This window comes from Carcharodon carcharias, chromosome 7, assembly GCF_017639515.1.
Source record: "Carcharodon carcharias isolate sCarCar2 chromosome 7, sCarCar2.pri, whole genome shotgun sequence".
Lineage (NCBI taxonomy): Eukaryota > Metazoa > Chordata > Chondrichthyes > Lamniformes > Lamnidae > Carcharodon > Carcharodon carcharias.
Genome location: NC_054473.1, coordinates 117,131,477 through 117,145,205, shown reverse-complemented (window position 1 = coordinate 117,145,205; position 13,729 = coordinate 117,131,477). Strand labels below are relative to the sequence as shown.

At 51.9% G+C, this 13,729-nt stretch overlaps 1 protein-coding gene across 1 annotated transcript in view; it reads left to right on the top strand.

The window, feature by feature from the left end:
- The first annotated feature begins 233 nt into the window (after positions 1-233).
- Positions 234-13,729, top strand: part of LOC121279590 (immunoglobulin lambda-1 light chain-like) — a 33,832-nt gene continuing 20,336 nt past the window's right edge. Inside the window, exons 1-3 of the mRNA XM_041190721.1 lie at positions 234-251; positions 9,569-9,810; positions 10,079-10,384. Of these exons, the coding sequence (XP_041046655.1) occupies positions 9,756-9,810; positions 10,079-10,384 (361 nt within the window). The 5' untranslated portion in view covers positions 234-251; positions 9,569-9,755. The remainder of the gene's footprint in view (positions 252-9,568; positions 9,811-10,078; positions 10,385-13,729) is intronic.

The following is a 13,729-nucleotide window of genomic DNA, read 5'->3' as shown; positions in this document are numbered from 1 at the left end:
CCTCGTTCACAGGTCACTGCCATACATTAATTATCTCCCCTTGCTTTTGCAGGCACATCTAGGAAGCAGCCGATGGAGTCCACGGGCCCAGAGCCTAGAAGCAAGCTCCAAAGAAACCTCTGACAAGGAATCTGAAGGCACCCTCCCTGAAGTCCCGTCACAGCACTCACCTACATTGTCCAACTGTGCAGAGAGAGAAATCTCGGTGGGACCTAGCATTTGAGTAGCCTCACACTCACAATCACAATCTGGTGAGCACATCATTTTTCTGATCCACTGCAGGCAGAGGCAGGGATTTCCCAGGTCCCCGGCACTCGAGGGATTGCTGGAGGCCAGAATGTTGCTGGGTCTGGGTCAGATTATGAGCCTCTGGACTTGGTCATGTCACAGATACTGGGGCTGCAAAGACAAGCTGGGGAACAACAGGAATGGATGTCCACTGCACTCCTCGGATTGCAAAGCAGGATGGAGGAGTCCATCTGTCTTCAGGCTGAGGTGATAGCACCGGCATTGCAATGTACCAATGTCAACACTAGCAGGATGGCAGCCGCTATGGAGACCTTGGACCAGAAAATCACTCCCACTGGGGACCTCTGCCGATGGATAGCAACAAGGCACACCAGCACGTGTCCAAGTGGTGGGTGAGGGCAAGGAAGTGAAAGGTGTGCAGCAGCAGCCCATACAGGAAACCCCTCCGTACTGTGCTAAAGGACACAGAGGGCAATTCTGTGAGGTAGCTCAGTTTGCAACACCGGCTTCCAAGGGAGAGTTTGGGTCTCCGGGTCAATGTGGAATTCTGTCCGAATAGTGGTATGCTCAGATGGAAGACCACTGCGCATCTGTGCCACCTTGAGACCCAGGATGAGATTAGGGATGAGCACAACCGTCCAAAAGTCATGACTGGCATTGGCTGCGAGTCGGATGTCCATGGGCATGTGATGCACCAACTCCTGTGGCTGTTGGCTACCCAGCATGTCCCCGATTCTGGTCACCCTGGCAGCCACAACCCTCTTCTCCACCAGCCGCTGAAAAGAGTGGAAGGGCAGATTCCTGAGCAGCGGCTCTCTGATGATAGCTGCTACTGCCTTTGATGGAGAACTGCGTCATGAGGCAGCCATGTTCCAGACTTTGATCAGGTCCTAGTAAAAGACGAGCAACACCTGCAAGGAGTCACGAAGGCCCCTCTGGTCTACAAACAGGAGCTGCACGTCATAAATCAGGCCATGCACCTGGCGGAAAAATTACATCACCAGGGCACACCATCTCAGAGGGGGCTTGACATAAAGACATCACTGCAGGGCCTGAAAGTGGAAAGTCGCCACCTGGGTCCGTAGGCACACCAATGCCTGACCACCCTCCCTAAGCGGGAGACTCAGAACCTCAGCAGTGATAAAGTGTAGCCTTTTGTCCCAGAAGAAGAAGTCAATGAGCATTTTCTGGATTTTTGTGACAAAGTCCGGAGGAGGGGTTAAAGTGACCAGCCAGTCCCACAACATGGTGGCAATCAGCTGGTTTATGACCAGAACTCGACCCCAGTAAGACAGCATTCGGAGCAGTCCTGTCCAGCACCACAGGCAAGAGGTGGCTTCCAGCTCCCGCCAATTCGCCGGCCAGGATTCCTCAGCAGGGCGAAGGTGGACCCACAGGTACAGGAGGCTGGTCCTTCTCCAGGTGAAAGGCCTGCACACCTCAGATAGGGGTTCCATCTGCCACTGACTGACCAGGAGGCCTGCACATTTGCCCCAGTTGATCCTGGCAGACAACGCAACAGACTAGACCTCCTGGCACTCGCACATCCTCTGCAGGTCAGCCTGGTCGGTGAAGATGAGGAGCATGTCATTGGCATGAGCTGAGAGGACCACCCTGATGCCAGGTCTGTGCAAAACCAATCCCGACAACCACCTCTGCAAGAGGCACAGGAAAGGATCCACAAGGTAGAATACAATTGGCCAGGCGCGGGCAGCCCTGATGCACCCCTTTCTCCAAAGCAAAGGTGTGCCGTTAACCTTAACTAGTCACTCTGTGGCAGTGAACAGAACTCAGACCCGGGCACAAAATGTGTCCCGAACCCGAATGCTCACAGAGTGCCGTATAAATATTCATGATCCACCCTGTTGAACAGCTTCGCCTAGTCAAGAAACAGGAAGGCGCTCGACAGACTAGCCCTCTGGGAAAAGTGGAGGATGTGCCAGACCAGATGGATGTTATCAAATATAGAACAGCCCAGGCCATGTAGGACTGGTCAGGGTGGATCATGAGGTCCAGCACAGCACCAAGGCGGGAAGACATTGCTCTGGCAAAGATCTTGTAATTTGTGCTGAGATTCGTGCCAGTTTTTAAGTAGGCGGAGATACCCCCTTCTTATGCAGCGGGGCAATAACTGCCCTCCGCCAAGAGAGGGGCATCTCCCCAGTTGTGATACTCTCCCTCTGGACCCCCACGTAGTCACTACCCAAGACACCTCAGAACGCCGTGAATAACTCCAGGATCAACCCGTCCAACCCCAGGGATTTCCCCTTGAAGACACGGTCGTGGGTGCCGGTCAGCTCCCCGAGACTTACAGGGGAGTCAAGCTTTCCGGTGACCTCCAGGCCAACCTGCGGCAGGTGCTCCCACAAACCTCTGCAAGCCGCCTCGCTGGATGGATCCAGAGAGACTAGGGCAGTGTAAAGGTCTCAGGCGATGTTCCTGATGACTTCTGGATCCAAGGGAAGGGATCCGCTGTCGGCCAGCAGTGTAAGGAGCTGCTGACAGACCCCGTGCCTTTTTTACAGCAAGTAGAAAAAGGGGGAGCCACAGTCCAGGCCCCGGAGGAACTGGATCCGCGACCTCATGTATGTGCCACAAGACCCAATGAGTTGCAAGTCCCACAGCGCGCAATCCTTCTCTCTGTATGCCAGCCGCAGGGCCAGGTCCGCATGGGGCTGATGGAGTTGTGCCTCCAGGTGGACCATCTTCTTCTCCAACTCCTTGACACTGGATTTCCGCCTCTTTGTTGACTTCCTCGCGTACTCCTGACAGAAGACGTGGACGTGGGCCTTGCCCATGATCCACCATAGCCTCTAGGAAGGGAAGCCCCCTGCTTCCTTCTCCAGCCAGCCCAGAAACGATGAAATGAGTCCAGGAACAGCTCATCCTCCAGCAGCAGGTTGTTAAAGTGCCAGTATGCGGACCCTATCTGAGCGCAGAATGGAGCGAGCTCCTCCCATGCCAGATGGTGATCTGTGTGTGGCACTTGCTGCACAGAAGCAGACAGAACGCAGGACACAAATGCTTGGGAAACACAAAGACAGTTGAGTCTGGACGCTCCAACTCCAGATGACAGGAAAGTAAAAACGCTGGAGTCAGGATGAAAATGTTGCTAGACGTCCATCAAGTCAAAGGGCCCGACTAGGTCCCGCAACTTACTCACACCTAGTGAGCAGTGCTGGGCACTGTGATAGTCCTGGGCCTCGGGGGTACAGTTGAAATCCCCCCCCCCGCCCCCAAGGACGATGCACTGACTCTCATTGATGGAGCCCAGATGAGTGGACACTTCCTCAATGAAACTCACTGGCTGCTGCACGCCCAGGGGAGTGTACACATTCACAAAGTGAAGCGCCGCACCCCCGAGGTGCACAGTAAGGTGCAGCAACTGGCCTGGCACTGGCTCCTTGACCCCCAAGATCTCTGGTTGAAAGTGTGGGGCCAACAAAGTAGCCACCCCACCAGAATTGGAGGCTAGGTGACTCATGTGGACACCCCCTCACCGTTCCAGGAGCGAGGCAGCTTTGTCTCCTGGAACAGTATGGGTTTCCTGCAAGAACCACACCACATACTTCCTGTCCCTGAGGACCGAGAGGTTCTGCATCATGCGCTATGTGTCCCTGCTCCCTTTGGTGTTGAGGCTGGCTATGGTAGTCTTCGTTGTCAGAAGTATGTGCTACCAACACCCAGAAAAAGTGTAAAAAGGAGAGGACATTTTTATGTCTTTCTTTCCTTCAAAAACCCAGCGAGAAATGTCTCAACCCTCCGCCGGGTGTTCTGGTCCATCTTGGGGGCTTTTAATGCCTTGCGGGTGGGCCAGAACACCAGTGGATATGAATGCCACCGGTCCAAGACCAACTCGGTGACTGTGATTGCTCACCAAAAAATCCCAGAGCTCCCCAACGGGGATGAGGGGGGAATCAACAATAGAAACCAAAGCCCCCATCACCTCACCAGGCTCCAATGACTCTGGGTCATCAGTGGTGCTGGCTATCGACTTCTCATCTTCTTCCGAGTCGTGGCCTCCGTCTTCTGAACCCTCCCCTGCATTGGATGCGAGGGCTGTTTCAGAGCTGCCAGCTGGTTCTATCCCTGCCTCAATCCCACCCCCAGGATCAAGGCCAGAGGGGTTCCAGGCCCAGAACAGTAGCACCCAGTGCCAGAGGCTGAGATGGAGTGGGAAGGCCCTCCTCACCACCTCCACCCAATGGCCCAGGTGTTGGTGCCATGAAAGGGCTGCCACAGTCCCCTGGTGAGCCGGATGGCTTCTCGTGGGTACAAGGTGGGTCAGGGTGGGGCACCACCGCTTGGGTTCTACCCTCAGCAACCACCAAGGGGCCCTGCTCAGGGGACAACAGTGAGGGGCCAGGGGTTTAGACTCCCCCCAGGGGACAGAGCAAGGACTTCTGAGATGAAGATGCCACGACATCTTCACTGGGGGAGGGGACACATACAGCCTCACTTGTCAGGATGTTCTCCTCCTCTGAGGGGTAGGCTGGGGGCTTGGGAGACCTCCATCTTTGAGGCCCCCATTGCCTCATCCAGCCCTCCTGGATGCTCTGTCCTCTGGGGTTTGGGAAAGTCCACCCTTTTTAACAAGACCACCGGCTCTGTTTCATGTGCCCCACCACCGCGGGACCTGGGAACTCATGCCAGGACAACGTCAGACCCAGCACATGGCACTGAGGTGCTCACTGGCCCGGGAGCATGTGTGGACACCTCGCCGGGCCGGCTGATTTCTTTCCCCCCGAGCCAGCGTCATCAAGGGTGTTTGGTTCAGATGGTTTTGAGGGGTCTGGGGAGTCAGAGGGGCCACCCCCAGGTGGCGGGTTTTCCTCTGCACCTTATTGTGGCGCAAGAGCTCTCCCCCGCCTCGCTGACAGCCAAGATGGCAGTGGCTACCGGCGGCACCTCCCCTTGCATGGAGCAAGATGGAGTGGTGGCGGGGGAGGAGCGGCGGTGCCAGCTGCAGCTGCCTGGGTGGTGCTGGCAGCCTTTGAGGCAGGGCAGTTCTTTTGGATATGCCCCACCTCCTTGCAGGATGACACTGTCCGCCGACAAGAAGACGCAGTAGGAAGCCCCTTCAAATTTGGAATCAAACCACCCCTATGTGCACTCATCCTGGGCCAGGCAAAAAAGGACTTGGTGCCAGAAGGTGTACACATGGTGGAGACTGTGCTCCCTGAGGCCGAGCAGGATCGGCACCACCCTGGACGAAACCTCCCCAAGTTGGTGAAGGTGGGGGAGGAGAAGCACACTGGGAATGAAGGGCAGGACATTGGATAAGACCTGCCTCTCCGCGGTAGCCTCAAGCGGATCCACCACCAGATAGGTGCCACCTACGGTGAGCCCCTTGGCCAGGGCCAGGTGTATCGCCTGCTAAGGCCTCAGGAAGAACACTGCCTTCCCATACACATGTGAGGGTACAACAATGGCCGAGGGGCTGACAACCCCAGCTAAAGCCTTCACACATGTTTCTACAGTCATCTTGGGGTGAATGTAGCCCTTTACCCCCATGGCCCTGGTCAGGAGGTGGAACAGTGACAGGGCCGCGGGAGCAGTGGAGGCCACTGAAACAGCCAATCCCACATGGGTCTTCTTGGTGGGCCCTGCCACTGGTGATAGAACTGCCTCCACAGCTGCCCTGGAGGGCCTGGCCACCAGTGACCTCGAGGCAGGCATAGGGGGATGAGCCAAAACCACCCCAAGCTCTGTTGGTGGTAGCAAAAGTGTTTATAAAGGGGAAGATGGGGAAATAAGGATTATCCTCTCCCTCCTGATGGTGTATAAAGACAGAAGGGGAGGGGAGAGAGAGAGGGGAAAAGGACAGAGAGGCACAGAAGGGGAAGGGGTAATGGGTGCAGGGTGGTTGGGTGTCACTGGGTGGAGTGGAGCAGGGTGGTGGAGGCTTAGCTGTTCCTCCCGTAAGAAGAGGGTGATGTCTTTGCCAGGCAGCCGGTATTGCCTGGCACATGGAAGTAATGTCCGTCCATGTTCACCAGGCAGCACCCACTACCTGGACTTGGACAAGGGCCGGGTGAGAAGGGTGGAAGCAGGGAGAAGGCGGTGGTGGAAGATCTTATATGGACACACGCATGCACCCCTTCTCCCTAAGTCCCTTCAGTAGTCTTCTTCCTCCCTCTACAGAACACCACAATCTTCACAATCCCGACCAGACAAAAGTCCAGACACCCACTGCAGATCAAATGAAAAAGTCCTTGCCTCCCAGCATCCCTGTCTTGCAGCACCTCCTCTCTCTCTCTGTCTCTCCTCCAATTCTTCAGAACTCAGCCTTGCAGGAACAACAGTAGAAAAACAGCCACAGAGAAATGGTAGTACGAACAGCCAGAAGGAAATCCCAGAGCAGCAGCAAAACTGCAGCCAGATCCACAGGAGTAACAAACCCAACTCCCATCTGCGGTAGCAAAAAGGTGCAACTGAGACCATTCAGGGAGAATTAACTCTTTTGCGTCCATCCAATTAAACTAACTTAACAAAATGAGGGACAAAATAAAAGTAGCCCCTTGAATTAAGGAGACTGCAAACAAAAAGACAATTTAAAGGAAACTTACAAACTTTAAACCAAAATGTGATTGGGAGGGTGAATAAAGCACCCCAGTCACTGCGGTGCCCACCGGGCATGGAAGGCCTTGACAGTGCCGGCTGACACCGTGTTCTCCCTCTTCAGGGACACTGGCTGTGGACATAGCCATGGAAGAGGGGCAGACAGTCGGGTCAGACGACCTCCTTGATTGCCCACTGCCTGGGCCTGTTAATGGCCAACTTGGCTGGGCCCAGGAGCAGGTTCATGAGGAGGTCCTCCTCCCTCCCAGCACCCCCCTCTGCACTGGGTGCCCGTAAATCAGGAGCGTGGGACTGAAATTCAAACAAAACTTCAATAAAATGTTTTTCCGGAAACTGAAAAGGGTGTGCAGCCTATGACATCCTAATAATATATGGTCCATGGTCCCCACAAGGCCGCAAAAGATGCTATCCTGGGAGCCTGTGAACTGACGCAACTGACTGCTGTATGAGACTGCTGCATGCAACACCCTCCACCTCAGGTCTCCAATAGAAACTGGGAGAACACCCCCGTAGAGGACACCCCACAGTGGACCTCCGCTGCTGGACGGCACCAAGGCACGCCAGGGTGTGTCTGGGAGGTGGGCAAAGACAAGGAAGGGTGTGCAGCAGCAGCCCATACAGGAAACACTTCTGTGCCATGCTAAAGGACAAGGAGGGCGATTCTGTGAGGTGACTCAAGTTGCAGGGCACCGGCTCCCAAGGGAGGGCTCTGGTCTTGGAGCCAATGTGGAAATCCGTCCGAACAGGGATAGGCTCAGTTGGAAGACCACCACGCGCTATGACACCTCAAGAACTGGGGTGATGCCAGGGCTGAGCATGACTGTCTTAAGGTAATGAATGGCACTGGCTGCGAGCCATTCATCCACGGACGCACGAGGCACCAACGCCTATGGAAGCATCCAGCCCACTCATCCACTACCCAGCACATTCCTGATCCTGCTCACCATGGCAGCCACAGCCCTCCACTCCACCAGCCACTGTAAAGGGTGGAAGGGTGGATTCCTGAGTAGCAGCTCTCTGATGATAGGCCCTACTCCTGATAACAAAGAGCTGCGTTGCGAGATGACCATGTTCCGGACTTTGATCGGGCCCTGGTAAAAGATATGCAATGCCTGCAAGGAGTCACAAAGGCCCCTCCAATCTACAAACAGGAGCTGCACATCATAATTCAGGCTCGGCACCTGGCAGAAGAAATGCTTCACCAGAACACACCATCTCGGAGAGGATGTAACAGTATCGCTGCAGGGCCTGAAGGTGAAAAGTCATCACCTGACCGCCCTCCCTAAGCAGGAGACTCAGAACCTCAGCAGTGACCCAGTGCAGCCTTTTGTCCCAGAAGTCGTCGAAGAGCATGATCTGGATTTTTGTGACAAAGTCTGGGGGAGGGGTCAAAGTGAGCAGCTGGTACCAGAACACAGCGGCAATCAACTGGTTTACAACCAGCAGTCGACTCTGGTAAGACAGCACTCGGAGCAGTCCTGTCCAGCACTGCAAGCTATTGGTGACTTTGGTCTCCAGCTCCTGCCAGTTCGCTGGCCAGGATTCTTTGGGCAGGGATCCACCCACCATGGATTGACCAGGAGTCCAGAACATTTGCCCCCCTTCACCTCCTCATCCTCACCTTGTCCCCTTCTCCCCACTTCGCCCTCTCCTCCCCACCTTGCCCCCTCCCTCCCCTACCCCCCCACCTTGGCCCTCCCCACACCTTGCTCCCCCACCTCCCTCTTGACCCCTTCCCACTTCACCCCTCCCCACCTCGCCCCCTTCCCCCTCCCAACACCCCTCCTACCCCCTTGGCCTCTCACCCCCTTGCCCTCTCAGCTCACAACGTCCCCCTTGCCCCCTCCCCCTCTCCCTAGACCCCTCCCCTGCCCCTCCCCACCTCACCTCACGTCCTTCCCCCTCCCAGCTACATCATCCCCTCCATGCTCCCCCCCACATCCCCTCCCCGTACCCTAACCACTCCCACCTCATTCCCTCCACTGCCCTCTCCCCACTCCCATGTCTCCCTTCCCCTCCCACCTCGTCCCCTCCCATTTTGATCCCTCCCCTCTTGCCTCCTCTGCCCTCCGACTGCTCCCCCTCCCTCCCACCTCGCCCCCTTCCCCCACATCACCCCCTTGCTCCCCACATCACCCTTCCCCACCACCTCACTTCCTACACCCTCCCTCCTACCTCGCCCTCCCCTCTCCCTCCCACCTCCCCTCTCCCTCCCGCCTCCCACTCCCCTCCTTCCACCTCCTCCCCCCACCTCGACCCCTTCACAGACCCTCCCCCTATCCCCACACACCTACCCCATCCCCCCACAAACCCTCCCCTTCCATCCCTCCCTCTTCCCACTGCTCCCTCACCCCCTTCTCCCCTCTCCTTCCCCCCGCCCCCCTCCCCCTCCTCCTGCCCCCTCTCCTTTTCTTCTTCCCCCTCCCCTCCTCCGTCCCCTTTCCCTCCCCTCCCTCCCTCGCCCCCTCTCGAGGTGGAGCCTCTTGCGCGTTTAGCTTTTGTGCAGCTGTGAATTGTGCAGCTAACGTGTGTGTGTGGGTGTGTGATGCCCGCGGCACTGGCTTGAAGAGAGGAAACCGAGTGGACAACACAGCTCCCGCCCCGCCCCCCCCCACCCCCTCTCAGACTAATATCCCCAACACCTCTTCTTGCGCATGACGTGACCTTTGATTTCAGGTTTAGATAATAGGCTTTCAAAAGTTGGTGAGATCTAAACCGCTGCAATTTATGCTTACAGCTCACACCGTGGCTTGCAGGTTTTACTTACAAAGTGCACCCAGTATTGAAACCGGAAGATTGTAAGCCTGATATCGAACGATTGCACATCGCATTAACTGGAAAACAAAGTCACCTTCCTCTCCCCGCGCCCCGCCCAACCAACTGAGGGTCTGGTGCTCAGCCGGTACTCAGTTCCAAATGTCAGTATGTCTGGAAGTACCCACCTTCAGCCCATACTCATCCTGGCCCTTTCTTGCACAGGTACGTGTCTTCAGTTTAACAACCCCTACATCGAAAAGGCTGTAAATTAAGCTGATGGGAATAATTAGAATGTATATGTGTCAAATTGCATCGCAAGTTAGAGCAGAAGTAGTTTTATATTGTTCCTTATAGAGTTTATTCTGGTCGCTCTATATTCAAGAAAGGAGATATATCGAATTCAATTATTTTTGTCCCGTTTCCTTCCAGAGGTATTCCACTCGCCCTCTTCCTCCCAGAAATACATGTTTTGTGTTTTTGTTTTTTGCAGTAGTCGCCGGCAAAGTGGTACAATTACCTCCTAAGAAAAATGCAACCACAGGACAGACGGTGACTTTTCACTGCTCGTTCCCGCTGTTCAGAGATAAATATAAAATCGTAGTGCGCTGGTGGAAAGGTGGCGAACAGGAATTCTTAAACTCGCAGCACGATCCGAGGAGAAGCTTCAGGGTTGAGAGCAAAGCGAGCGCCATTCTGCGCCTCCAGAAGGTGCGTTTTGGAGACGCTGGAGTCTATTATTGCAGAGTGGAAGGAGAATTTACTGGAAATGGGACCGGCACACAGCTGGATGTAAGCGGTGAGTAATCATTCACAGCGAAGTGGAAAATATAGCAGTTACATTTACAAATAATAGCAATCGGGTCCAGTGATATAGGACAGAGGGATGGCGTGAGGAACGGCTGGGATGGATAAAGCTAACTGTCATTAATTTCTCATTTGTGACCTTTCCTTATGGTACATTTACGATGCACAACCGGCCATTGTGACTGTGGTTTGAAGCTGGCAGAATTTGGCCACAGAAGGTCAGCGCTTTTGTTAGTGAAAGCTCAGAACAAAAAAAAAACAAAATGCTGAGTATTGCGCAAATCGACTCATACCTCGGCATTTGTCTGTTGGGTTCTGGGGTTTCCGTGAGACCGTGCTTTAACTGCTATTTCGAAATCATTTTCTGCAGAAAGTGACATTCATTTTAAAATATATACTTCACAATCTTTTCTAACAGTTACAAGACGTCGTTGAGAAATATAACAAGCGTTTGCAATTATCTATCGCCTCGCGTCCGGTGAAATCGCTAATTAACCCTCCAGTCTTGAGTCCTTTACGTTTAGAACAAAATCCGCTACTTTTAATGCACTTTTTAAAATCTTTCATTATTACTCCCTTCAAAAAGTTAGTCGGGGTTTTCTGAAATGAAAATCGAGGGCTTGGCAACACAGAAGCGTAAACCTAGGCTAAGGTATTTGCTGGGCGGCTGCAGGACGGAATCTTTTTTATATAATAATAACAGAAGGTGCTAGAAATATTCAGCCAGTTTGGTAGTGTCTGTGGTGAAAGAAACAGAGTTAATGATTAGAATCGAATGTCTCTTCAGCAGAAGAATACTGAGAATTTCAGAGTTCTCCTCCAGGATACATTGGAGGTACTTCCGCGGAACTGAACAGAAACAGATCCGAATAACATGGAAACTTGTCCACTGGAGGGTGAAGAATGTTTCACGTTCAAGGATGTGTAGGATCTGTCTCTTACGGTCGGCGTTAGACACGAATGGAGATTTTTTTGATTGGGAATCTGGAGCGAAATGGTCGTCAACAATGTTATTTTGAACCAATTGTTCCAGTTCGTCAATTCTCCCAAACTCAGAATGCAATTTCACTCGGATCAGAGAGATTCTAAAGATAGAGGATTATAACCGCATTGTGGCATTCCGTCGACTCTAGTTATTGCTCGACTCTTGAGCATCAGACGGCGTTGTAAATCAAACATGAAAGTATTACCGCCACCTGTAATTGATACAGTCTGCAATTTAATGTATCCGCAGCTCTCCTGCCTTTGCTTAATTTGTTTAAGTATGCTCCGACTAGGAGTATCAAAGGCATTTTAAACAACAGGCCAAAATTAAATTACCCTCTATGTAGTCAGAGGTACATTACTGAACGAAGAGTGTTGATAGCGAATCGACAAGCCCATGTTACATCTCTCCAATGTTTTATTCCCATTGATATCATTCGTTTAGCATTATTGCCAAAATCACTCCCAGTCGCCCTAAAGTATAAAAGCAAAAAAAACTGCGGATGCTGGAAATCCAAAACAAAAACAGAATTACCTGGAAAAACTCAGCAGGTCTGGCAGTATCGGCGGAGAAGAAAACTCTTTCTTGGACTCGAACTCAAGTTCTGTCGAAGGGTCATGAGGACTCGAAACGTCAACTCTTTTCTTCTTCGCCGATGCTGCCAGACCTGCTGAGTTTTTCCAGGTAATTCTGTTTTTGCCCTAAAGTATTGTTGCGAATTATTACAACAAACTGCAACTTTCTCCACAGATGCTGCTAGACTTCAGTTTTTCCAGCATTTTCTGTTTTTGTTTTAGATTTCCAGCATTCGCAGTATTTTGTTTGTATCCTGTATTAACTGATCATTTTGTTTTAACTCACGGGCTACACACAAAGAATCAGGTTAGCAAACACCGAAATTCGGGATTACACGAGCGAAATGCGTCCCTAACTGAAGTTATTAGAAGGCGTGTTAGTGCTGCGGCTGTTATTTCAGGAGCGATCTTCAACAGGACCCGTCTCCCTATGGAGAGAGTGTCTGCCGCATCTGGCCCGCCGGCTCTTCCTCTGGTCTAAGTGAAATACCCAAAAGATTAATCCCAAATCTACATAACAAACTCTTCTATCCCTATAAAGTAAAAGTATTTAAATGTTAAAACTTATTTCAACTTTGTATCAAATGTATGTTCTTGCCAAGCTGTTAACAGACAATTCAGTGGGTTTAAACCCAACCATTCACTTCAACCTTGATGCGCATGAATAAATAGTTGAGCCAACTAATAACTGGGTAAGAAAATTCAAGGTCTGAGTCTGAGGCGAATCTTTAATCGTCGTTTGAATCAAGGGTTAGCCTTGGGATTTAATTTGTGGTGCACATTGTGCCCTATAATTTATGACCTTAGCTAACAAACAGTATTTCTGAATTCTAATATAAATTAGGATGTTTGGTGTATTTTAAAAATGCTGTCACTAGCCTGAAGTTAGCTGGCCCTTCACGCACCTGCCGTTGTAAATGCAAAGAGTGCAACGACTTTTATCTCGTCGTTTTCTTCAACATTCCAGATATTTTGAACCTTACGACAAAACAGGAAAGGTAAAGAATGACAATTTCAGTTTCATCCAGCGACTCGCCTTTTACCCACAGCACCAAGCTATTGTTTAATTATTGCATCATATTGCTGAACGCAAATTATTTATAGCATAGATATACCGGGAAAATGGACCGTGTGGCTTATGTAGTCGATGTGAAGAACCTAAGAAAAGAAAGTAAGAAATATGACCTGAGGAAGGACATTTGACCCTTCCAGCCTGCTCCGCCATTCAGCTAGATCTTGACTGACATTTTAGCCAACTCGGCCTTCACGCACTATCCTTATATCCCTTCCATCCCTATCCCAATATCCCTTTCATCCCTGTCGCAATATCCCTTAATTCCCCAGGTGTTCAAAAATCTATTGATCCCTGCATCAATACAATCAACGACTGAGCGTCCACCGCCCTGTGGGGTAGATAATTCCAGATTCACAATCCTGTGAGTGAAGAAATTTCTCTCCATTTCAGTCTTAAATGCTCGACCTTTATTTTGAAACTGTCACCCTTTGTTCTAGATTCCCCAGGCAGGGGAAACACTCTCTACCCCATCAAGCCTCTTTTAAAATATTTTACAGGTTTCAATTAGATCAACTCACATTCTTCTAAACTCTAGGAAACATTGGGCAAGCCTACTCAGCCTCTCCTCATAGGACAATTCCCTCATCTTTTTCTGAGCCCCCGTTGCACTCCCTCTAGGGCAAGTATGTCCTTCTTTAAGCACGGACAGCAAAACTGCACATGCTGCTCCAGGTGTGGTCTCACCAATGCCCTGTATAATTG